This window comes from Uranotaenia lowii, chromosome 3 (assembly GCF_029784155.1).
Source record: "Uranotaenia lowii strain MFRU-FL chromosome 3, ASM2978415v1, whole genome shotgun sequence".
Lineage (NCBI taxonomy): Eukaryota > Metazoa > Arthropoda > Insecta > Diptera > Culicidae > Uranotaenia > Uranotaenia lowii.
This window is the reverse complement of record NC_073693.1, coordinates 368,020,150-368,047,109: the sequence shown is the minus strand read 5'-3', so window position 1 is coordinate 368,047,109 and position 26,960 is coordinate 368,020,150. Positions and strand designations below refer to the sequence as shown.

The 26,960-nt window shown below is 37.8% G+C and overlaps 1 protein-coding gene across 3 annotated transcripts in view; it reads right to left on the bottom strand.

Annotated features, from left to right (window-relative positions):
• LOC129751743 (nephrin) overlaps window positions 1-26,960 on the bottom strand; it is a 391,395-nt gene that overhangs the window by 153,399 nt on the left and 211,036 nt on the right. For all 3 annotated transcript variants that reach the window (XM_055747424.1, XM_055747426.1, XM_055747425.1), the window contains one exon: window positions 4,185-4,331. In XM_055747424.1, coding sequence (XP_055603399.1) covers window positions 4,185-4,331 — 147 coding nt within the window. The remainder of the gene's footprint in view (window positions 1-4,184; window positions 4,332-26,960) is intronic.

Here is a 26,960-nt window from a genome sequence, read left to right as displayed (position 1 = left end):
GGTGAGTCTTTTAGAATGAACTTTTTGAGTTCTTATCCTAATCTAGTAGTTTACATTTTTGCCATCGCCTTTTAACTCGAATTTAACACTTTCAGATACAACTTTGCTCTCTGAAAGAAAAATTTCATACAAATGCTTTGCTTAGAAAACATGTTTCATGTGTGAATTCATTCACAAAAGTTAGAGCCAGAAAACTATTGTTTTTTTTCGAAACACCCTAACACTTCAACATTCAAAAAATCATAACTTGCTTATAAACCGTCATACGTATGTGGTGTCTTGGGTGAAGTTGTTTCAAAAACCGTTGACTACAACTTTTTGAAGACAATTTGGTTTTATCTGTTTTCTTGGAAATAGTGTTTATGTTTAAATCATGCAAAAATGACACACCCTTATATTTGATTTAAAATTATTAAAAGATTTTTGCTCAAGACATCATTAGTCTATCTTTTAGAATTTCTTCGTTATTATTTCTGTCACGAAATAGTTCCGTCCTGGACCACTGTGGACTGTTTGCTAAACATCTGATCTAAGGAGGCTTTTCCATGCTTATGAAAGTGTTGCTGCTTCTTCTGAAAAACCAGCCTATCAAAACACCTTTACTCAAGGAGAGTAGAGATGTGTAAAAACCGCGGCTGCGACGCTCCGCAATAACATCATTTGATAGGTTTGAAATTTACACGCACTCGGCGCACCGGCAAAGCGTATTTCAAAGCTATGAGGGCAGATGTTCCAGATTCATCCACTGGATTGGTTCAAAACTTCTTTTTTTACAAGAAATTTCTCAAGTAGTAAGTATTTTTATAATTTTTTCCAATGCGTTTGAATTAATATGCATAACACTTGAACGAGAGAAGAAAATAAATAAGTTGAATCAATCCGCAATTGTCACGGGAAGTCCCAAAAAAGGCTACCACCAACCCAAAACAAGACACGTGTTCGCTCCCTTGATTGCGTATCTACACGTCTAACTAGATATGCGAATGTGTTCGTTCACGCATGTGAAAACCGCAACATTTTGACAGCTCCAGGTAGAAACAGCACATCCCAGAAGCCAAGCAACGCAACGCCACAACTGACACGACACGCACCACAAAACTGCTTCGCTTTTCCCCGTTGCTTTGCGCTTTGCCTCTGCGGAAGGAAGCCAGCTTTGTTTCGTTTAAAATTCAAAAATCAGATGAACAAAAATTCCGCACCTCGGGCGCGTTTGAAGTCCTAGGAGGCGGTTTTCTTTTGTGGCTTATCGTTTCCAGGGGCAACACTCCTTGTAGGACTGAATGAATCCAAAGTAGAAACAGAGGCAGTTGGCAATCGAAACCACCTGCCATTTTCATGCGTTTTTAATGGGTGCTACCAAAACGTGGATAAGTTTCATGGAGATTCTTGATAAAGAAAATGGGACTGGGGCAGAGTTTAGAACTCGATCAAAGTGCCATCGTCAGTTGCCGAATTTTACTGCAGTTTGGTTTGTTTAAAAATTTAGGAAATTTTAACCAAATGGGTTTGACGATGCAAAAACAACCCGCTTAACATAGTGTAATTTGTTGAACATGTTGAACGAAATTAGAATATGGATGCCTGTTATTTTTCTTCAGTAATCATTTGGATACCATGACCTGCTTCGAGAAGTCGAGATGTCGCAAACATTGATGTATCCTCCTCACTCATCGAATCAAACATATAGCTCGCAGGGAAATCATTTGTGAAAAGGAACTCCCACAAAATATTGTAAATCATAGCAAAACATGGCAATCTTACAAAGTCATTTAGCGGAAAAGTCCCGACGACATATTCACATAGTAGGCCAGAACGTTTCAACAAAGTAAGTAGACACAAACAGAAACCCCGCATAAATCCACAAGCCTTTCAGCTATAAATATTCAATTTGGAGCTCAAAATGCAAAGTTTTGAGAGCGGCAACAGAAGAAAAGAAGGAAAAAACCCAACCGAAGACCCAAAATGACAAGATACACTTTCGGATCTCTCATGTTTTTCTGTATACATTTCGATCAACCCCACCTCCTTTTCTACCCATTTCTACCCTTTCATCTATCCAAGCAACCATTGGATCGGTAATTCGATTGAGGGTTCGATTGACGGTATCGAGATTTTGCCTTCCGGAATAGGATTGTCGTATCGTTTTTTGAAGAACTCGGCTGACTTTTTTGGCAAAAAAACCTTTCCTTGTATTTAAGTATTTCCAAAAAGTTGACATGCCATCGATTCCTAACGAGAATGTGATGTAGGCATTTCTCGAGTCAAAAAGAAGACGAGAAAGAGCGCAGACAACCAGATAATAAAAAAAGAACAAAATTTGAAAAGGGTTCAAGTATGTATCCTATCCGGCTACGATTGAATAATGCTTCCACAATGCACGTGACATTTCGAAGAAGCAAGTTGGCCTTGACATTTACCTCCCGAGAAATAGAAAAACAGATCAAAATCAACCGGGGGAAGCCACTTTGCAATCATGAAAACCTAATGCGATGCTATCCGATCGAAGTAGGCCACTCCACTACTCGCCGAGGATTTGGACGCAAGTAGAAGGAAGCATTATGAAATATTAATTTCGATTATCGGGAGATCGGCTCTTAATTCCACGAATTTCGGAATTCAACGAGTGAAATTTTTATTAAAATTTGACAATTTAATACATTTTGACAATTTTTTAAACTCTGACAATATTGAAAACTTAAAAACAATTTTGACAATTTTGACAATTTTGACAATTTTGACCATTTTGACAATTTTGACAATTTTGACACTTTTGACAATTTTGACAATTTTGACAATTTTGACAATTTTGACAATTTTGACAATTTTGACAATTTTGACAATTTTGACAATTTTGACAATTTTGACAATTTTGACAATTTTGACAATTTTGACAATTTTGACAATTTTGACAATTTTGACAATTTTGACAATTTTGACAATTTTGACAATTTTGACAATTTTGACAATTTTGACAATTTTGACAATTTTGACAATTTTGACAATTTTGACAATTTTGACAATTTTGACAATTTTGACAATTTTGACAATTTTGACAATTTTGACAATTTTGACAATTTTGACAATTTTGACAAAGTTGACAATTTTGACAATTTTGACAATTTTGACAATTTTGACAATTTTGACAATTTTGACAATTTTGACAATTTTGACAATTTTGACAATTTTGACAATTTTGACAAAGTTGACAATTTTGACAATTTTGACAATTTTGACAATTTTGACAATTTTGACAATTTTGACAATTTTGACAATTTGGACAATTTTGACAATTTTGACAATTTTGACATTTTTGACAATTTTGACAATTTTGACAATTTTGACAATTTTGACAAAGTTGACAATTTTGATAATTTTGACAATTTTGACAATTTTGACAATTTTGACAATTTTGACAATTTTGACAATTTTGACAATTTGACAATTTTGACAATTTTGACAATTTGACAATTTTGACAATTTTGACAATTTTGACAATTTTGACAATTTTGACAATTTTGACAATTTTGACAATTTTGACAATTTTGACAATTTTGACAATTTTTACAATTTTGACAATTTGACAATTTCGACAATTTTGACAATTTTGACAAAGTTGTCAATTTTGACAATTTTGAAAAACCAACTGTATCACGTCATTTTGTACGATTGGAAAATTGGAGGCAGTCAATGAAGATCGACAGTAAAGATATTAACAACACCAACTCATTAATCTCACCATGTTTGGGTTTCTGCAGCAGCTAAATTTAATAAACGTCAGTTGACGTGGTTTATTAAATGGCGGCCAATTGATTCGCATCAGATATCGGTCTGGTGCCCCCGAAATTAGGCACCGGTCTTGGCTGCCATGTCTGCCAAGATTAGAACTTGGTTCTTTTCTTCGCATGGAATAACAAACAACCCCCATCTTGCGAAGATTGGGTCCCAGCTACAAAAAAACGCGAAGAAACCTACCTCTTCGTCTTATTTAGGTAACTACTAAAACGCCACACAGTCTGCTAAGCCATAATTCACGCGTCTTATCGTAATCTCAAACGACGACGAACGAAAACCTGCGATAAAACCCACAAACACACACGCACAAACGTAAACACACAAATAAACAAAGACACTAACAGGGAAAAAAAACTTAGAGGAAAAAAAACCTTAAAGAAAAACCAACTCACCTGTAAAGGCCCGCATCGTCTTGTTTGACGTTCTTTATCCGCAGCACCGGTGGATTGGTTTCGTAGTAGAAGTAGGCCTTGGATTTGAGCACTGCCTCGTCCGACCAGTGGATCGCCTGCTGGAGACTTTTTCCCCGGGCATCGAACCTGCATTGGGGGGAGAGAGAAAATAAAGAAAATGTTGAGGAAAAAAGGGAAAATTGGTAACTCTTCTCATATTCGGTTGACTGCTATTTGCTACTTGTAGTATAAGCTAAAGGATTCAATAAAGTGCGGGAAAAGATGATTTTCGGATATTTCTTCATTCACCCACCAGCCAGCAGCGGGTGCTTTAACAAAAGAAATGAGGTGGAATGGGGGGAGTCACTCGTGTGTGAATTGACTTTCACGAGAAACGGATATTAAGAAATTCTAAAAATAATACTTTATTGCCGCTTTTCCTGCCACAGCAGGCTGAGATTAATATTTTATTTGTGTTTGTTGTTTGTATTGGGAAGATTAGGCTGTTGCCAGCAATGGTTGCTTTGATGTTGAAGTGAAATTCTAAAATGGGCTCTAGGGGTTTGAACTTAAAAATGAGTTAACAGATATTTTTGAAGATCAGCATGAGTTTTAAGGGGTCCTTGTGAGAATTAATTTTCACATTACCCGATGAAATGTTACCAAACTTTGGAAACAAATCCAGTCTTGAATTTTAGATTTAAAATTTAAATTATTCGAAATCTAAAACTAGCCAAGAGAGATGCTAGGCCGTTGAGTCGGATAGCATTTTGAAGTTCATCGGGTCTAGAAATTTTTGGATGGTCGTCGAGTCAGAAAGCTTTTGAGTCCTCCAAAAAAGTGGTCGTCGTGTTAAGAACCAAAGAACCTATTCTGGTCTAACGTCCTCGAACTAATAACCATTTGATAGTCATCGAGCTGGAAGTTCTTGGGAATATCGTCGACCTTGGAAAACTATGGAAGGCCTCAATGCATGAATATTTTGGGAGATGTCGAGCAAGAACTCCTTTGGAAAGTCGCCAAGCCAAAACTCATCTGAGACATCAACAATTAGGAGTCCTTGAAAGACTTCGAGGCAGGAATCTTTCAGAAGGTCGTCGAGTCTGGAGCACTTGGAAGGGTTTCAAGCCTGAACTTCTTCGGAACGCCGACGAAAAGGACACTTTTCAGGAAGTCGTTCAGCTTAAGACTTTTTCGAAGCTCGTTGGGCTCGAATTCCTTCAGAAGGTCGTGGAGCCAGAAATGTTTCGAAAGGGCGTCTAGCCGGACATCCTTTTGAAGGTCTTGCTTGGAATATTTTTGAAGGTCGTTGATTTTGATCTTGAAGGAACCTAGCAATCTTTTAGAATGATGTCGATCCTGGAATGCTTTGAATCGTAATCTAGCTGGATCTCATTTGGACGACCATCGAATCTTGTACTGACGTCGAGCCAGAAAACCTCCAGAAGATCGTCTATTTTGAAATATACATAAGCAAAGGTCGTCGAGTTTGAACTCCTCTGACGTCGTAGATCAGAATTGTATGAAACTTTGTGTGAGTATAGTCCTAACGTTGTTAAGGCATGCATGTTTAGTTTTTCGCAAAAAAATCTTGACTAATATTTGAAAAAGGCCAAAATTTCCAGGCCAATCTTACATGAACTTTTTTAGCTCTAAAGTAATAATTCCTACAAAAATGTGTTCTACGAGAGAGTTTAACAAAAATGATTCAATTAAAAAAAATATTGACAAAATATATAATAAAATCCTACACTGTGAAAAATTAAATCTTTAACTCAATTTTTAAAAAAAGAGACATCCCAAAAATTTATGAATTTGTTTTCTAAGACGGGAAGGGTAATAATTATGCCTACAAGCAAGGGTGCCAAAATCACAGAAAAAAACTATATTTTCACAGAATATCGAGAAAATTTTCATCACAGAATCTGTGTCACAAAACACAGAATATTCTTAAAAAATCACAGAATTTACAGATTTTAATTATGATTTTTTTTTTTCAAATCATAATTTTTGATGTCTATAAAAATTTTGGATTCATAAGATTTTTAATGTTATTGATTTTCTGAACCAAAATGTAAAAAAACATCCAATTTGTCATGTTTTTTTTAAAGAAAATATTGAGAATATCATCCCAGAAAACCATCACAGAATTTTTGGGAAAAATCACAGAAAGTCGGAAAGTTATTTAACAAAAACACAGAATTTTTTTTCGGCAACCTTGCCTACAAGTCATCCATAGTTTGCAACTTGTAAAAATTTAAGGGAAAAAAAGTATTTCTAACAAAAACTTTTTCGAGTCCACACTGAAATAAAAAATATTTTAAAGTGTTTAATTTTTATTGAAAATTAAAAGTTTATTGCATTGGTGTAATTTTTTTAAAGAAAATTAATATTTTAGATAACCTGATACTTGTTCCTTATGTATATGGTATTTAATCAGTTGCACAGTTTCGTCATCCTAGAATTGAAAATATTTTAGTTTTTACTTTTAAATATGCCTAGAGTCCATGTGTTACTACACAGCAAAAAAAAATGTAACGATGGACGATGTAATTTCTGGAGACATTGTAGTATTAGAGATTTCTGTTGAAATAATACATCTAAACGATGTACACAATGTGAATACGTCGTGTGGTGTAATATCACAACTTTTTGTGTGATATCGCATCAAGTAGTCAATGTTTTCTTCAATTGACGTTCAAATTTCTTTCATTTCAAAAAGTTAGAAACGGATTACGGACCTCGGCTGTATTTGTTTGGCGTGTAAGTACTACCAAAATTTATTAAAAATGTAAGCAAACCTATAGCTTTGAATATAATTTCCTAATTTTTCATTTTTAGGAAATTTGGCCCATTTTGCATCAGTGGTACAATACATATCAGATGGTTTCAAACAGCCGGATACATGCTGACGATGTAATATTAAGTAACATTTGCGACTCAAGTTATGTGCAGGTATTTGATGTAATTTCACAATACTTTTTTTGCTGTGTATAATGATCTGCATCTAATAAATTTTTATCATAATACAACCAAAACATACGTTTTTCGTTTTTTATGAAAAAAAAAATTAAAAAGTTTTTGTTAAAAAAACTATTTTTCCTTAATCATCGAATTCTGAGATTGAATTTTTTTATCGACTTTCAGTTTTTAGTTTGCATTTTTTTTCGTGTAAGATTTCTACTTACTTTGACCATCAATTAGTACAATCGAAGCTCTTATTTGAAAAAAAAAAAAATAATTGTATGACTTTCACAATAAACTTTGAAAAAGTTTTGGCTAGAAACACTGTTTTCCCTAAAATATTCACAACTTGCAAATTACGGACGACTTGTAGGTTTTATTATTACCCGGCTTAGGAAAAAAAATCATCAATTCTGAGCTGGATATTTTTTTTCAAATTGAGTATTAGTTTTTAAAATGCATTTTTCCCAGTGTAGGATTAAAAAAAATCAACATTTTTTTTTCTAAACATTTTTGTCTTAAAAATTTGGCCCTTTTCAAATATTAATATAGATTTTTTGGGAAAGGGTAAGATCTTTATGCCCATTGGATGTTGAGAGAGTCATGCTAATTTCGTGTCGAATTGGCGTGAAATCCGACTTATCAAGAAATCCCGAGAAATATCTGTTTAAGGAAATCAAAACAAAATCTTTTTTATAAATATCCGCCATCATGCATTGCAATTTTTTCACAGTTCAATCTGTCAATTTTAATAGTAGCATGAATGTTTCAACAAAGGCCTAAACAGTGTTACAGAAACAACTAATCAACTTCTCCTATTGGCTGCACTAAAACTTCGATAAACGCTGAAACAGAGCTCCAGTTTGCCTTTGTTCAGCCATCAAGCTGAAACAGCAATCATGCTTAAGGTTCATTTCATTAAGATTCAAATTTCAAACGAGTTGGCTGAGTAGGCCGTTTTTTAGTTCACTGCGATGAAAGCCAACGAATCAAACTAGCTGGTTATTTATTCATGAAAACTCTAATGAACATCGCAGCAATCGAGGAATTTTTTGTCTGGAATACAAAAAAAAGTGCACATAATAAAATTCTTCTTGGAACTATACGGTTTGTTGTTGTCCCAATGATAGTTTTATCGAATACGAATAGGTTTGTTTTCAAATCAATTGAAATTTAATTTTCCAACATCGTAACCGAAAAAAAACCCATGTAGAAGTATAAATACAAATTCCAATAAGTAAAATTAGCTCACGTGTCCCAAAAGGTAACACGTTAAGTAGAACTTATTCGCAACTCATTTGGTTGATTGAAACAAAACAGACTCCCAATTTTCGGAACCAACAAGTACCTAACACCGAGGAAGCAAAATCTAGATTAACCGGCTATCAGTTTTAAAGTGATTCCCCGCTTAAAGCCTAAAGCCTTAAACCAACCAGCTGCTGCTTCTGTTTGTTGAATGAAACACATATGGGGATGTGGATCAGTAACACGCAAAACCTCGCCCGGCTGCTGTCGTTCTTTGTTGGGCTCGTTTGCATGTCAAAACCCATGGCCATCCCACTCGGGGGGCAAATTTTAATCATCATTTACAAATTTCCTCTTCCTCGGAAGCACACTCGCTCGACAAAAGTTCATTCATGGGAAAAATGGAAACATATAGGACACATTTGGTTGAAGGTGGTAGAAGTCCACGTGGGATGACATCTGCTTCAGCAAAGGTTACTTGGATTGTTGTGTATGTTCGTAACAGCATTATGGTTGAGTGAGTTGAGGATTCGGTTCCGGCGTGAGGGATCGTCCGGATGTCTGTGGAGGTGACACATCTCCCCATAGCAGCAGCTCTTCTAGGGCCAAAGAAAGCGACATGGGTTTGTCGTCTCGAAAGGAAAAGTAACTCCGTCTTCCAAGAGAGAACCTTCCGATGCCAAATTCCAGCCAGGGTTCCAATAAAACGATGAAACGATGATAAGACTAGCGCTGCTATCAGTTATAAGCCATCAACCTGGAAGGTTTCTGGAGGAGGATGTGAAGAAATGAAAGGATATGTGGTGCTTCTCAGTTTGTTTGAGGGTGTAGGACCGTTTGAGTGTGTGAAAAATATGGAAATAACGAGTCGACAATGTTTGTTGTTGACTTTCGTCGATCGAAGATGGCCGTGGCTTCTTGCTTCTTTGCTGCATGGGACCAAACCAAGAAGGAGCATCTCTCCCCTATGTGCGTAAGGTTGGTTGCTAAGCAGCTTATTTTAATCAGGAATTCATGATGCAGGGCGATGAGGTACTAATGAAAGTACATCGTCGTCAATCAGTTCGTATGAGGGAAGCAGCAAAAGTAGAACATCCGCTTCGGGGTGGCCAGAGAATTTGCTCCGATTAAATGAAATGACAACAAAATATGAGCTTTCGCTTTGCATATTGATAAGCTTAACTAGAATGGGTGTTTCTTGCAGCAAGTTTTTTGCATAGTTGAAACTTTTCCTTAATTTGTTGGTCGGACACAGTAGTCTATGGAAAAGGGTTCCTGTGTTTTTACAGAAAGGGTTAGAAAAGATTATTTGCTTTCACCTAGTTTGAAAGTTTAACTTCCTCCAAAATTAAAATCACATTTAAAGCGCAAAAATGTGGATTTTCACCTGATTTCAGTTCAAATTTAAGGTGCGACCTAATTGGATATCAATATAAAAGCGCGATGCACACTTCATCCTTATTCAATTTTAAATGTAAGCTGGACTTGTGGACTTCTTCCTAGGTCACTGTAAGACTTTACAGACACTTCCACCTTCCACGACGATGGTAATTTAAACGCGTCTACGTTCATGTTAACTATAAGACTTCCATCAAGGGTAATGGGAAACTTAGAGAGGTTCCTTCTTCTACAATACTAATACATACTTCCATTAATTTCCTCGCTACTACCATGACACTGACTCAAAGAACTTCCCGAAGAAGTCCCGAGAAGGCTCGATGGCTTTCCAAAGTATTCAGGATCTGACGACCCTTGAAACTAAAGGATTCATGACACGACAAACTTCCATGACTTCGGATCAAAGAACTTCCAAGTCGTCGAGTCGGAGATCTGGTTTGATGACCTTCCGTGACTTCCGAACGGCAACCTTCTTATGGACTTCGGTTTCGACGACCTTCTCATGTATTCTTGGCTCGAAATCCTACGAAAGAAGTTTAAACTCCTCGACTTTTAATGGCTCAACCACCTTTAATGGCTTCGGTTCGATGACCATCTAAAAATTTGGTTTCAAAGGTTTTCTACAAAATGTAGTGTTTTTCATAGTGGGGGCGTTAAAAGTCTACAAGGGTGCGGTGAAAGGGCCAAATTTGTGTGGTATTTCTAAACAAATATGCTCGGAAATACTACTAGGGGGCGGTGAGCTCTAAAATATCGAGATAGAGGGGCGGTGAGTTAAAAAAAATTGAAACCACTTTACTTGGCTCAACGACCTGCGAATGGAATACAGGTTCGAGGAACTTCTAAAAAATTCTAGCCTAAGCTGGACGACTTTATTCTAAATTTATTCCAAATTATTCCAGGTTCAACAACTTTCTCAAAGATAAATGCCTTGACGACCTTCTGAAGGATTTCTGGCTCGATGACCTTGGTGATTTAAGATGTAACGATCTTACAAAGTAAATATTACCATCACAATGACGGTTTCAGGTCCGATGACTTTCCATTGGCGACGAGTCGATGACCTTCCAAAAGTTTTCAGGCTTAGCGAAGTTTGGGAAGCATCTCGACTTGTTTTAGAACTATAATTTTCCAAAACTCCAAAGCACCGAATTGTTTCACTATGCATCGAATATTCACGACAAAATTTTCCATTCCAGAATTTCTGCTCGAATCATAAAAAAATTGAGTGATCGGAATTAGTTAACAATTAGAAGGAAAAATTCACATAACGCCCCAGGCCCGTGCGAAGGACCTGTCCAAGGGGGTTTTTCAAATTTCAAATTTAGCTTAGAAAAATATCAATACCAAAAATGCAGAGTAAGTAAGAAAATTTCATTTAAAACCATTTTCCTACTTAAGACCATCACACAAATTTGAGAAAAAATTGAATTTAATCAAATATAAACAGAAACAAAGTTTTAAAACGTATTTATAATTTTCAGAACAGTCTATATACAGTGTCGGACAATAGAATGGGCATATAGTCAAAGCCACTGGCCTTTAACCCGAGCTGCCCGTGAAGCAGCTCTCAAGTAGAAGAAGAAGAAGAAGAAGAAGAAGAAGAAGAAGAAGAAGAAGAAGAAGAAGAAGAAGAAGGACAATAGAATAGGACCGCTCCTATGCAAAATATTCAAATCACCTTTAAACTGCCAATTCAAATATAATAATATGCAACACCTAGCGGCAAGCACTTATTGTAGTATGCCAACTTTGTATACTGCACGTTTGTTGCAATCAAAGCAACCCGTTTGTTCTACTCGACCAGAAAGCTGTCAGAGGGTGAAAAAAGTCGCGTCATAAAATAAGCCCAGCTCATCGGTTCGGCTGTTCGGGCATTTTCTGCGCTCTAGATTTGAAGAAAAGGTGTTGTTTTCGGTGTTATTTGTCCATTTTCGTGTCCTGGTAAGTATTTCCCATAAAATTAATCATGTAAATCATGAAAACAAACAAAAAAATAAAGATTTCGTTCCTCCTACTCTGTTTTCAGCGAAAAAGCGATGGGTCGGGCACAGCACTGCACGGAGGTCCAGCGAGCGATCATCCGGAATCTGTACAAGGCTGGCAAAAGCCAACGCGAGATTGCCGACTACTTAGGATGTGTAGAGAATAATGATATGAAAATATGAATAGACAAAAATAAGGAAACCAAACAAATAATATGTCATTTAAACAATTAAGAGATATTACTATGTCTTCGGTACATGTGATATTAGTCAGTTTTGTGAAAAGCAATATGAGAATAAAAAAAAAGAGATTTCTCTGCTTTTCGCTTGAAATGAATGAACTAGTATGTGAAGAGAAAGAGAGAAAGAGGTAAACTGAGTGAACTTTCAGTTTCATTGCAAAAGCAAGAGCATGAACTCTGATCGTCAGTCTATTAACTAATCTTATAACGTACGGTTGGTTATCACTTTTATTCTCAATTGAAAAATAAGTTTGTGAAACAGACGTGAAAAGAGAAAAGTCACGACACAAAACTTCTTGACGGGACAGTTTGGAATGGACATTGGGTTGACTTCACATGCAACATATTCTGGGTATTGAGTATCGTTCTTGTGAAGACAATATTCATGTTTTCCTTTTCACGAATAACACTATTAGATTTCCTGTGTATGTAAACAGTCTTATCAAGCTTAGGCACAGGGAGATTGATAAGCCGTGGTAAGTTGGAGTTCCTTCACAGAATTTTGTCCAGCGTCCCACTACTATGGGGACTTTTCATTCCACACTTTTTATTGATTTGCCATAAGACAAGACTAGAAAATCCAATTTTCTGAGACAGTATGCCATCCGCTTGGCTGCCTTTTAGGGATGAATAACGCGAGAGCGTTAAAATCCCAGACATAAAAAAAACAACTAGGCTGCCTTGGTGGTTCGGATACGTGGTAAAACATGGATCCCCAGGATGATAAGGGGCAGTTGTTCCTAATACACGGGAGCACTCGGCGGAACACGAAAAATAAAGGTTTCCGATGAACGACGAAACGAAATCAAAACAAACAAGAACAAGACTGGTCCTATACACGCTAAATGAATTAAACCTAATTGAATTTAGTTATACACAGCAAAAAAATTCTAAAAGTATACGGAATCTAAAACATGAGTAGTCTAATTTTTTACAAGTGTAAATCGAAGACGATGTAATTTTCAACTCCTTTTGATGTAATTTTAGTCTTTTTTCAAAAAGTGAATAGAAATACATTGTTTAGCTATAATTTTACATTCCGTGATGTAAAAATCAAGCGGTCAATGAATTTTATATCACAAACAGTGTAAAATTGTATGTTTGATTTAAAATTAAATGGAAATGTGCAACTTGTGCGGCGCGCGTCGAATAAAAAGTAAACAAGTAAGAAAATCATTCGAAAACGAGTCGTAGGCGTAGCTCTAGCATTTCCAGAATCCTTCAAAAGCTGGTAGGTTCATAATAATGTCATATTGAAAAAAGAATGCTGTTTAAATTAATCAGTTTTCTGTCCATTGCAGCAAGGTCAGATTTTTCGCAGCGGCAGTGATTTTCCGGAGAAATTTTCGACAGGCGGAGGTGACGCTGACCGAAAAATAATGGTGTTCTGGGACGAATCGAGGATCTTGGTGACGGCCATCTGTACAACACCACCGTGCTGGGAATCATCGGATGAAACGAAAATTCCAGGCTGACGCTGTGCGTGATGGTGTATTTTTTTAGGTTATTTTTGGAAATATACGCGAAATTAAAATTTTAAAAGCAGCCTATTCATTCATAGACAACAGCAAAACCTGAATATTTAGCAAAGATTTCTAATATTTACGTTAATAAATCTTAATATTTACATCCCCGTGTATTTTTACACGACGGCTTTCGTCGCCCGATTTCGTGCATTGTTTTCGATCTAAATTTACACGCCTCAAAAATTACATTCTTGAAAAAAATACATCGTGATAGAATTTTACATCAAATTCGATGTTCCGTTTTCGTGCATCGTTTTCGGTCTAAGATAACACGAATTTTTCTTGCTGTGTAACGTTAGAAACGAGGGACTTCAGTAAAGTATAAAATTTTTAGATACAGTTGACACTGAAAAAAAAACCCATTCCTGTTATACATACTTGAGTAAAAAAAAAACAAAGAAACGCGAAGTTAAAACTAATTCTTAAAAAAAAAGCTTTGGGCCGAAACAACATAAAAAAGATGATTATGAATTTGGTTGAAATGAACGTATGGTGGAAGAGTAGAGGCAAAGGGTAATGTAGAGAATAATGATATGAAAATATGAATAGACAAAAATAAGGAAACCAAACAAATAATATGTCATTTAAACAATTAAGAGATATTACTATGTCTTCGGTACATGTGATATTAGTCAGTTTTGTGAAAAGCAATATGAGAATAAAAAAAAGAGATTTCTCTGCTTTTCGCTTGAAATGAATGAACTAGTATGTGAAGAGAAAGAGAGAAAGAGGTAAACTGAGTGAACTTTCAGTTTCATTGCAAAAGCAAGAGCATGAACTCTGATCGTCAGTCTATTAACTAATCTTATAACGTACGGTTGGTTATCACTTTTATTCTCAATTGAAAAATAAGTTTGTGAAACAGACGTGAAAAGAGAAAAGTCACGACAGGAAGGTCGAAAACTTTCGTTTCCAACGCGCTTCACAGCACCGGCAAACGGGAACTGACCGGCCGCCCCCGCAAAACGACGCCGAAGGACGATTCGGCAATCAAGCGGGCCACACTAAAGGACCCTTTCGAAGCGTCCAAGCAGATCAGAGACGAGCTGAACTTATCTGTGAGTTCCCGGACGGTTCAGCGATGGTTGGTGGAGAAGGGACTAGGAGGAAAAAGTCCCCGAAAGGTGCCGATGCTGACGCCGAAGCACTTGAAGGCGCGGCTGAAGTATGCGAAGGACCACTTCGATTGGGTCGGTCCGGAAAAGGAGAAACTATGGAGAAATGTACTGTGGTCGGATGAGACCAAAGTGAACCTCATCGGCTCGGACGGAAAGAGTTGGGTCCATCGCCCACTCGGCTGTGCGTATATGCCCCAGTATACAAATAAAACATTCAAACATGGAGGAGGTAGCATCATGGTGTGGGGGTGCTTTTCTTGGTACGGGATGGGTCCCTTGTACTGGATCGACCGGATTATGGACCAGCATCTCTACGCCCAGATACTTCGGGAAGTAATGCTGCCACACGCCGAGTGAGAGATGCTCCTAAAGTGGCAGTTCCAGCAGGACAACGACCCCAAACATACCGCTAAAACGGTTAAAAAGTGGTTCTACGATAATAAGGTAGACGTTATGGAGTGGCCAGCACAGTCCCCTGATCTTAATCCCATAGAGAACCTATGGGAAATAGTTAAACGTAAAGTGTACACCGAAAAATCAAAAAACAAGAAGCAGCTGTGGGAGAGAATCCAAGCGGTGTGGTACGCTATCCCGGTAAGAACGTGCCAAAAGCTGGTGAAGTCGATGCCGAACTGGGTGCGAGAAGTGATGCGTAATAAGGGTTATACCACCGAGTACTAACCCTGCAAATCGATCACGGTATGAATTTCCTTTTTTTTTTTTACCATGAATTCTAAAGCGGTCCTATTTTATGTCGCGTTATTTTAGTCAGTAAGTATGCTTAAAACGCATTTTTAAATAAAGGACAATTGTTTTAACTACGTATGATTTTAATTTATTTTTTTAAGAATGGAATTTACAATTTGTAAATGGTTTGATGCACTTAAATGGAATTTTTTTTCTCAAAGTTTTGTCACTTTCTGTTTTGGATTGAGCTGTGGTCTTAAGGCTGCCACACAATACAGCGTCGGACGTCGCGTCGCGTCAGCTGTCAACGTCGTCGTTGAGTTCTAAAACGCTGACGCGACGCACCCAAAGATTTTCGCATCACAATTCAGTGTCAGGTGACATAGCAACCAAAAGATTGTTTTGGTACGCTTCTTTCGTTCACGGATCAAGTTTTTGCAAGTGGAATTCAAAATTCTTCGTCGTGATTCATAAGGTAGAGCAGGAATGCGGCTAATTGATCGACTCCCAGCGAAGTGGAACTAAATTACAAACAGTACCGCATGTATTGGCGATATAAGCAACGGAATAGACAGCTTCCAGAGCAGAAGTCCTCGATGGATGAAATAATTAGTTTCGATGGTCTACTTCCAACTCAATTCTCTAGCCGGTAGTGGAGCGACAGCTCCCGCCAGTACCAACAGTGCCAATTTTACTGTGTAGTGTATAATTGTTAATTATGTATTCACAAAAAGGACAGCAATAAAAATAATTGTTATTTTAATCCAAAGCTTTAAATTTTTGCAAAAATGATTCATTCACATGTGTATGTTGTGTAAATCAAGCGCAGCCCCGAGAATGGCATGGAAAACGGTCGAAATGATAAAAGAACTATAACCTAGTTTAGATACGAATATACGTTAAAACAATATTTATCAATACAGCAACAAATCGAAATAAAATGATATAAAATCTAACTTATTTTATTAAAAAAACGATAACTGTAAGCTTAAAGCAGTATGATTGATTTCCTCAAAGATGTTTAAAAAGTTAATTCGTGGAAAAATTATTTTTAAAGGCATACATAAAAAAATTGAAAGGAGAAAATGGACTTTTTCTTTGAGTTTTGGTTTAATCCGTTTTAAACTTCGACAAAAACACTTATAACGGAATACTCAAAACGTTGCTGACGCGAAACAATTTTGAATTTTTTCGAAACCAGAGCGTCGACGTTGACGAACGCAGCTGTTTAGAACAAGTTTTGAGTTTTAGTACAAAGCCTTCACTGACGCGACGCATCATTGTGGTGACTCAAACGGAAAATGGTATCCCCAAAATGAAATGTCAACGCGACGCTTACACGACGCGACGCACGACGTGCTATTGTGCGGCCGCCTTTATTCTATTGTCCAACACTGTACGGTTTCAAACGCGTTGTATCAAACTCTTCCAGTAGAATCCAAAGTTTCAGCTGTAGGAATTATTTGAAATTTCCACTCTCAGGACGCAAGTGCATGGAATGTGTGAAATCTGTTTAGCGAGAAGAAACATGTTTGTAAAAAAAATTAAATCGTCACCCACATCCCGAACCAAACGCCCTATTCATCCATCATCATTGACGATGTAGGCCAGAAAGAACAAATGCTACAACAAATGGGGGCCGACAAACCGTCTAATGTTCACACGCGCCGAATTTCGCAACCTGTACAACTTTCAACAATCCAAGCAACCGGGAGACGTAAATAGTAGGCCACCGAGGGGGAAACAACAACAAATTAGGGAGCATGTTTGTGCTAGTTGATTTCCCTCTTTCCCGCATTGGGCCCCGCATCTCAGCAACCGATGAAAATTCATTCATATTTCCTCCTTCGGAGCAAAATGAGCGGTTTGCTGCGGCATCTCTCTTTTTCCGAAACCGAAACCAGAAAGACGCATCCTGTGCCGCCACCACCGCCAACTATGATCCTAATGATTGCTTACGCTTTCATGTTTGCGCGTCTGTGAAAAGTGTGACGATGAGTGATGAGAATCTTACCGGCGTTGAAGTCGATGAGTTTTCTAGTTTTCTGCCACCACGCACCCATTCCAAACACCACCAAAATCCGCAGACTCCGTCGTGTTGTAGTTCGAGCGTACAAAACCAAATGAGGGGAGTGTTTTGTTTAGAAATCTCAAGAGTTTATTTGTTTGTTTGTTTATTTATTTGCTTGGGATTGCTAGTTAGAAGATGAAGTTTGTTTGTCGAAACTCTACATCTCGCCGCTCGACACTCAATTGTTGCTAGCTAGCTAGCTAGCTTGTTGCGGAATGTGTGCGGTAGAGATGCTCTTCGGTTTCGAAAATTAAAGCACCTTTATCGGTTTTGTAATTCATCAGCGAACTTTCGAAGTGACCGCAACCACCACACCGGTTGTAGATAGGTAGGTGATCTTTATTTTCTCATTCACAGTTCTAGATTGTTTGGTTAAGCTTCTGTGGCTTTGCCGGTAATTATTATTTGTTGTTTGAACTTCTGAAGACTTTTCTGTCGAGTCCGTCGTTGGTCTTCTACATGGGAAAGTTCTTCGACCACACACAAGACATTTATTCATTTCAAAATTCATTCCAGTGATTGATACACATAGTTGGTCGCATTCCAAAGATGAGGGCTGCTCTGGGTTGAAGTGCTTATGGACTGACATACTTTGAAAAATAAGTATGTCTTAGACTTCATCACATGAACTTTATTCTTCGGTGAAAACTCAGAGAACTACATTTATAAGATGAAGTTTTGCCCTCTTGAATGAAGAGTGAATGACACTTCAATTCCTTTACAGCTGCACATACATTTCAACTTTCTGCAGCCAGCCGAAGAGTGAAGTGAATCTTCTCGAAAACTACCCGAAGGACATCTTATTTGTAAAGTGTGTGTGCGGCGTGAAAAAAAAAACGAAAACCCTGTTGGTTAGGCTATGACTAAGAATATCGTCTTACAGGCAAGGTGTCTTTTTTTGCGAACGACAAGGTTTTTCTTCACACTGTTCATTGACACGGCTGGTTGACAGCAACAGAAGAAAGAAGTCGAGGAAGAAAGTAAAAAATCCTGCTAGAAGAATCACATCAAAGGTGTCGCTGACTTCAGCCGGTGTCAGTCGTTCGTTGGCTAGGTTACCACACCACCATCACCTCGAAAAGACACGACCGACACCGAGAGACACTTTTTCCAAGGTGCCAGAAAGCATGACATGCTCCGTTTATCAACTCTTCACTTGTTGTTGGTAAACGAACGAACAAGTACTGCGAACATTGTATGGTAAGGTGAATGTTTTGTCGGTTTTTCTTCTTCTTCTTTTTTAGCACATTGACTAACTAAGATCCCTCTGAGTGGATAAATGGATCGGAGATATTGCGAAAGGATAACGCAGCACATTTTAGTCGGGAGATTTGAGTGAGTTCATCTATTAGATTGCTATCGGAAAATTGAAGCGAGGGAACGCTTAACCGTGGGCGAAAAGTGCAGATTTCGATTCGAGCAAATTTAATATTGGAATATTGGATTTCTTTACTCTAGATATTTAGCATTTGCTTTTATTTATTCAAAAACCAATAACTGTGTTTTTACTTTAAAAGTATGGTTTATCCAACATATTATTAATTTTGTGATCACGGTTTTAAACCGGGGATATGAAATTGACACGCTACGAGAGATAAAGAAATTTCTATTTCTAGAGTCCCACGATGATCTGTAAAAAGTAATGAAGCAACATTGATATGTTTTACATAAATAAGGGGCATAGAAAAAATTATATTTCTTTAAAATCCTGGAAAACTGAAACAAGAACATTAGCTCCACTTTCTTGAAATGGGTTTTTGTGATTCTGGGACTCATATTTTCATAATTTTATTTTGCCTCCTCAATACAAAAATTGGTTCTTATTTCCGGTTTCGAATCCCTGTTTGCTACACGTTCCTATTCTTATAAGCAAAAAGGAAAGAAACGATGATTTGGCACAGGTTTTACGTTCAAAGACTAATGGAAAAAAAAATCAGATAAGGTAAAACTCACTAAAAAAAATCTCTGTTCCACTTGAAGACTTCTTAAATCAGTCATTCATACTTATCAAAGCCAATGCTCAATAAGGGGCCAAAAGTTTTATTCAAAGTGAAAAATGCTGAACGAATTCTCGTCTACACACTAGGAGTGCAATTATTTTGCTCGGGATACTGATCCGCATACGGTAAGATCCTTCGTCCAAAACTTCGTATTTACTTTTCTTCAGCCAGGTTTTAGTCCATTTGGAGGTATGACATGGGCCCCATCTTTTTAGAAAATAACATTATCGGATGCACCGGAGTTTGCCGAATCCACAGAACTACCAGATTCTTCAAAATGTTCATTTAAACTGTATTATTTTGTACACCGGCTTTTATGAAAGAAAGGAGGCATCTTTAATCCATTCGAAGCAACAACTCCAGATACTATGACTCCGGCGAGACTTTTGGTAGTTAACTGCAATTTTATATTCTCTAGAACATTCTTAGCCTTCAGGGGTGAAATATAGCGATCCGTACATCAATTGGACACTGGATAAACCGAAACGTCTCCTTCAACGTAGGCAGCAATCGCTTCGAGCACTCAAGTGGCAGTGCTTTAATTCATTCTGTTAGCAATGAGCTCTGCTCATGCCCTTGATGATGCATTAAAGTCATCTTTGACTAATGCATGGAAGAATTCGAGATATTCGCTTCCTTTGCCAGCTTTTGGATTGATCGCATTGGACTCCGCTTCACTTTCGAATTGACCACCGCTTTCACATCTTTTTAGTACGTGCAGATCGTGGGCTTCCACTACCCGGCTTCCGTGGACATGGTCCATCAAGGAAACAAAGTTTTACGCGGAAAACAGTAATTAGATAGCATCCTAAAGCCACCGCAAATTGCTTGTGAGATTTTTGGGCGAGAAGCAAACTGGTCACCTTGCCGATATACCGTACACACCTAATCTTTTCACCTGTGATTGGGACGATTTCGTCCTGTATTTTCAACAGTTGAAATCACAGGATGATTTCGAGACATAAAAATAGCTCAGATAAACAACTGTCAACTGTAACCTGTAGGCTCGAACCGATGTTTTGCTGTAATTTGCAAGGAGCGTTGACATTTGCCAGTAATATCGAAAAGGGGTTCTCCTGGGATTTGTAACGAATTTTGCTTTTCTTTCTCCTCGTTCTAAATTCGATTTTCTTTAAAAATCAATACTAATCCTAAAAACTAATCCTACTAAAGAATCACAATTCTTGATTGAACAACTTCAATATATTTCAAAGTCAAAGTCGTCAAGTCGGTCAAAATTTGGTCAAGGGAAAACGCGTATAAATCGGTGAAATCGTTTATTTAAAAAATCAAATTAAATTTCTTTTTCAAGTTAAATGAATATAAAATTCAGGAAAAATATTCAGTTAGGCTTCCGCTTTTCCAAATCCGAATTGCCGGGCCTTACGCTTAATCCCTGCCATTAGATTTTGTACAGCCACCTTATCCACCTGCTTTGCCGCAGAAAACCAGTTTGCCTTGAACTGCTGCTCGTCCTTAGCAGTTTTTTTTGTCTTCTTTAGGTTCCGCTTGACAATAGTCCAGTATTTCTTAATTGGGCGGAGCTCTGGCATGTTGGGAGGGTTCTTGTCCTTGGGAACCACCTGCACGTTGTTGGCGGCGTACCACTCCATGGCAAATCCGGCCAAAACAGTACGGAACAACCGCGTTTCTTCAGGAAAGGCAGCAGACGTTTATTCAAACACTCTCACGTAAATTTCTTGGTTGACAGTCCCGGAAGCTATGAAAATGCTGCTTTTCAAGTCACAGGTACTGATGGCTTGCCAAACCAGATATTTCTTCGCGAACTTTGACAATTTCATGTGGTTTCAAATATCTGCTAACTTTCCCCTTCCTTTTGCCGTATAAAACTCCTGTTCCGGAAGCTGCTTGTAGTCGGCTTTGACGTAGGTTTCGTCGTCCATTACCATGCAGTCAAACTTCGTCAGCATCGCCGTGTGCAGTCTCCAGGATCGCGCTTTGGCTGTCGTATTTTGTTTATCATCGCGATTTGGAGTCACTACCTTTTTGTAAGTCGATAGTCCGGCTCGTTTTTTGGCTCAATGCAAGGTTGTAGACGATACACCCAGCTTATTTGCGGCATCTCGGAGAGAGAGGTTTGGGTTTCGTTTGAAATTACCGGCAACTCTCTTTGTCGTCTCAGCGGCTTCCGGTTTTCGATTTCCCCCCGATCCAGACTTCCGATGAACGATGGACGATGAAGGTTTTCTGTGGAAGGCGTTCATTTTGTTTTTGAAAGCTGGGATGTGATGATCTTTACTAGTTGGGGACATTTTTAACGGAGATTTTTATCAGAAAGGAAAGAAAAAAAGGCAAGGTCTGTTTATGCCAATGCATTTTGTATATGTATGTATGTATGTATGTATGTATGTATGTATGTATTGTTATTATTAGATGAGTAGAATATTGCACAGAACAGGTATAGAAAAAGTCAAACTTTTGTGTCTCCTTTGGTGTTGGTACCAAAAGATACCAGTGATTTCCGAATAGTCATTGACTACCGTGATGTGAATAAAGCAAAAGCTCGAGCACTATAGCCAATGCGCAGCCTGGAGAAAGTTTAAACAGAAATCCAAACGATAATGGTAGACTTTACTTTACCAAACTAGATCTTGTAGATGCTTATCTTCACATTGAGCTTCACGAAGATATTTATACGACATCTCACTACTTTTATTTCAGCTAATGGGATGATGCGCTTTATGAGGCTGCCTTTTGGGATGTCATGTGCCCCAGAGCTTTTTCAACGCACAATGGAAAAGTTGATGATTAAATGTCGAAATAGTAACATTTATTTGGATCACATCTAAATATTTGCAAAACTCTTGGCAGAATTGAGACAAAGTGTGACTTTTGTAAAGGTGACCCTATACATGAACAATCTCACAATTTATAAAGAAAAATGTTTATATGACCACACTCGGGGGGATTTCCTCGGATATGTCTTTTTAATTTTCTTTTTCTCAGAAACGGTTGAAGCTAGATACATGAAAGTTACTTACTCTTTCTTAAATGAGAAGCTCTATAATTTTTCATTTTTAGATTTTTGAATAGGGTTACCAGAGTCACCCTGCAAAAAAGGACAATAAGCCGGTTAGGGTCGTATAGACCCAGATTATTGTTCTGGTTATAAAATCAAAACTACTAATCCGATTATCTTAAACTATACCATTTTGAAATTTTCCAAATGTCAGATGCTTCTAAAAAAAATTAGTTTTGATTTTAATGCTTTTCAGAAAATGAGTTTAAAGTCAAAAAGTCCTTAAAAAATTGGTGTTACGACACTTCAATCAACTCAAGAAGTTAATATCTGCACATTGAATCCGTTTTCTGATAAACGGCTCAGCAAATTTCTAGAATCTCTCGTTGTATATTTTTCGCGGTTCTTAATGCGATAAACATAAAAAAAAATTAGTCAGTTTCCATTGGGTTGCACGTTATTATAGATTAAATAATTTATTGGCTCAGTTGTTAAAATATAATCAAATTACAGTAGTTTTTCGATTTTATCACTGTTCGATTTTCCAATACTCGCTAAACTCACGTTCGATTTTATCACGTTGTTTTTGGAAATCATTCAGAAATCATTAGCCGTTTTTCTGTTTTAGTTTCAAGTTTCGCCAAATTTGCGGTTTTACCAATATCACGGTGAATTAAGCGTGATAAATTCGAAAAACTACTTTATTCAGTATAAAATACAATGGTTTTCAAAAAGAAAATCAATAATTTTTAATTTTCCTTTTATTTCCATTAATGATATATGACATAAGATACCAAATTTGTTCATAACTTTAAATCAGTCTGACATTAAGAAATTTCTTTATTCGTAACGGAATGTTCACGATCTTTGTTCAAAAACGCCATTTTTTTTGGAAATTTTGTCTTTTGGCTCAGTTTCAGACGGAATAAAAATTGTAATAATTGTTTTTCTTCGTGAATAGGTAGTGAACATCTAGACGATTCCAAAATGGTTTAATTTATGGAAATCGTTTCAGTAGTTTTGAAGGTACAGACAAAATAGTAATCCGGATCTACACTTATCGGCTAATTGTCTTTTTTTTTAACCGCAAAAGAAGGTTAAACTCATGGGATCAATCAAACTCATAGGCAACATTTTTTTGATTTTTTTTTTCAAAATTGAAAGCTAACCATTTTTTTGAAAATATGGTAAATATGACAGTTTTAGTTCATATACATTATTAATAATCGATTGACATATTAGAATGTTTTTTTTTACTATAATAATGATCGGAAACAGCTTATAGCTATTAATCGGATGTCCAACTACCACTTTTTGTATTCTTTCATCCTCTACTGCAGCGCGTATGGCCCTTGTTCGGAATCACCCCGTGCTCATAATTACCCCACTTAGCCCTACATATTTTGCCATGCAACAAGAATATTTAGTTGCCATCGAGAAGCTTCTTGTTTGACAAATGTTTAGTTTAGACAAATCTCTTCCTAAGGCCATATGAAGCAAGTTTGAATCTTCATAAAAATTTTAAAGCTCTCAAAAAAGTCGAAACGGACACCTTCAAACTTGTTTTGAGTATTGACTACTTATTAGAAGAAGTTCAATCAAAGCATGATTTAATTAAAGTCCGATCTTTAAGCCATCAAGTCATTGCTCGCTGGCTTGCTCCCTGGCTAGTCTGTTTATGCAGCCAAAGAGCAATTATTCCGAGATGTTTATCCAGCTGTTCTCCTTCCTAGTCGGGGGGCTGGCCGATAGGAGGACATCAACATGACGAATATGCAAACAAACAAACAACCATCAGCATCAATTTAAACCGTACCAATTCCATTTCATGCCATTCCTGCATTTTCCTCCTTCGTTGTTGTTGTCGTCGCAATCAGTGTTCGTCGTTGCTCATTTATGCAAACTAGCGCTCTCTTTGCATTAAAATGAACATCGTCCGAGCGAAATTTCATTAACAATAGACCAGGAGACGCACTTAAAGTGGCACCAATGTTGGAATGGGGAAACGGGTTGGGTGGCCTGGCCATCTTAATCGACTGATACGAGTCATAGGAGGCGAGACAGAGATCGTTAATTCGATTCTTTTGTGCGTTGTCGTCGATGTCAACAATGCTGGGTTGATGGGTGTTTACAATGTCTGGCACAATATGGGAAGTGATAAGGTCAAAGCGCCTTCAAGTAGAGGCGAAGCAAATAACCATTACAATCGCGAGGAAAATCGACGAACAGTCGATCATCAATCGTAGCGTGCCGGGTCAAGTTAAACAAATCTCCTCCGCGAAAGAGCAAACAGCAGTCAGAAACCTACTATATAGTAGGCCTGAAGATGACAGACTTGAGATTATCTCCCACCCACGTTGTCATCGCAGAACAGAAGAAGCCTTTTCGGTTTGGTAGACGGACTGATGTCAAAAGGCTACTGACTGTGATCGGGCATCAGTGTTGGACATTGTTATTCAAATCTTGACTGTCGAAGCAGGCCGTGATAAAATCTGCATACCTATAGGAAGCTTTAGTTGAAGTTGAAGACTTTTTTTTCCATCGGATGTCGACCGGCGTGTTTGTCCCCAAAGTTCGTCTGTCAATACGCCAATTCGGCTGATAAATAACGTTTATTTAAATATAGCCCGGTGACATTGATGATTTCGGCTCGTTCGCTCGAAAGTTGTTTGCGTATATTTTGCTTCCATTAACCAAGATTCGATTATCTTATGACTTTAGGTTGGCCCAAGTATTTCTGGAGAGATGGTATCATTCCGTTGGATACAGTAAGCAAAACAGAAGCTGAAGGACGTACGAAAAAAGCACAAGGCCCGAGTTTATTTAACTCCGATTTCCGTCAGCCTCGTTGTTTATCAAGAAACGAAACCAAGCGACTGACAAGCAAGCTCAGAAAAATGGGAAGGAGCGATATGATCTCTTCTCAGACGATGAGCTCGCTCAATTCGCTTCCACGGAACGGGGAAAAGTCCAAAAGATTTCTAGATGACGGCCAATTCACTGCTCGTTGCATGGAAAATGACTGCTTAGTGCCCGTAAATTATTCAAATTTAATCCGGCATAAGTCAGAGCGCAGCAAAATTTTCGCACAGACTTTCAACGTTCAAGTATCAGACGAAGAAAAAGCAAGAAAAAAACTTAAGATTCTGCTCAAAGTTGGGATTTGCTCAATGATGAAACTTTCATTGTAGGAATCAAGCTTGAATTTTAAACAAAACCCCAGCTAATAAGTACACGCTACACAGGAAGAACTTTTCAGAAAATCTCATAACCATTCCAGGAAGACAAATTCCAGCTGCTTTTCTTGAGGCTTGTATTTCATCAAAGTGTGCCACGCTCACTGCGTTTGTTTCAAAGTGTTACGACGAGCCTACTTTGTTTGAAGAACGCCCTTTCTTCTCATTCATTAGTTCAAATTTTAATGAAAATTTTAAAACGAAACAATTAATTTCCTGAGGTATTCATCAGAAGAAGAAAGTATTTCACAGTCAATTACGTAACGGTGTTCTTTGAAGTGGAAGGGGGAGCAGCCAAAACTGGATGGCAGATTTGTCGGATGTCCTCCTTTTCTCCGACTCCGGCGTTCGGCTCTAATCAGATGATGATTAATTTCAGTTAGTAATGACTTTTCTGTGACGTGCTGGATTTTGCTGCTGCTGTCCCCGGCCCAATCTAGATTCATTGACATCGGGGCAGACGAAGAAGGGTTGCACAGCACACCTGGTTCTGAGGAGACAACAAAATAAATAGCGACCGAGGGCAGATGGTCTCACTCAGGTCCATGGGAAGCTGCTTCGAGAGTCAACAGTAGCAGCAGGACGATGTCATCGTCGTCGTCGTACCCTGACTGTCTGGATGGCCACTTGCTTGAGTGCTTCCCGGGAAACTCTCTATCATTTTAGCAAAGGAAAACTGGTCATGGGCGTCGAAATTTAGAAAAAATAGTTAATCGTACTGAGATTTGGAAATGGTCATATCCAGCCATATTGGCTTTTAAATTTTAAAACTTAGCTGTTCCAATGTCGATCTTAATATAAGTTTTTCGAACTAAATTTTAGTTTATTTTATACTAGAGGCTCTGTTTTCTATCAAACCTCTACACTTGTTCCTAAAACAGGAAGCCTTCTCATGTGCTTTTCGTCTACAGGCAGTTGGTCTCTGGCTGTCAGGAAATATCGAAAGATCATCGAGCCATACAAATGTGTGGCCTGAATTAGTTAGATTAAACAAGTTTAATCTAGCGCCAAACGATTTAACACTCTCGAGTAGTTTTCCCTACATGGGGTTTAAAGTCAAATTTCCTTCTCCTCAAGAATGGTTATCAGGTTTCGTAGAGGACCAAATGTCCTCTCATATTGTATTCTATACTGACGGTTCATTATCAAACGGCCGTGCAGGTGCAGGAATTTACTGTCACGAGTTGAACATAGAATATGCTCAACCTCTAGGAAAATATTGTACAGTCTTTCAGGCTGAGCTATATGCTATTATGTATGGAGCAAGGCCGTGCGAACGGGGGGGGTTTTAGGGGTTTAACCCCCCCCATGAAGATTTTTCCCA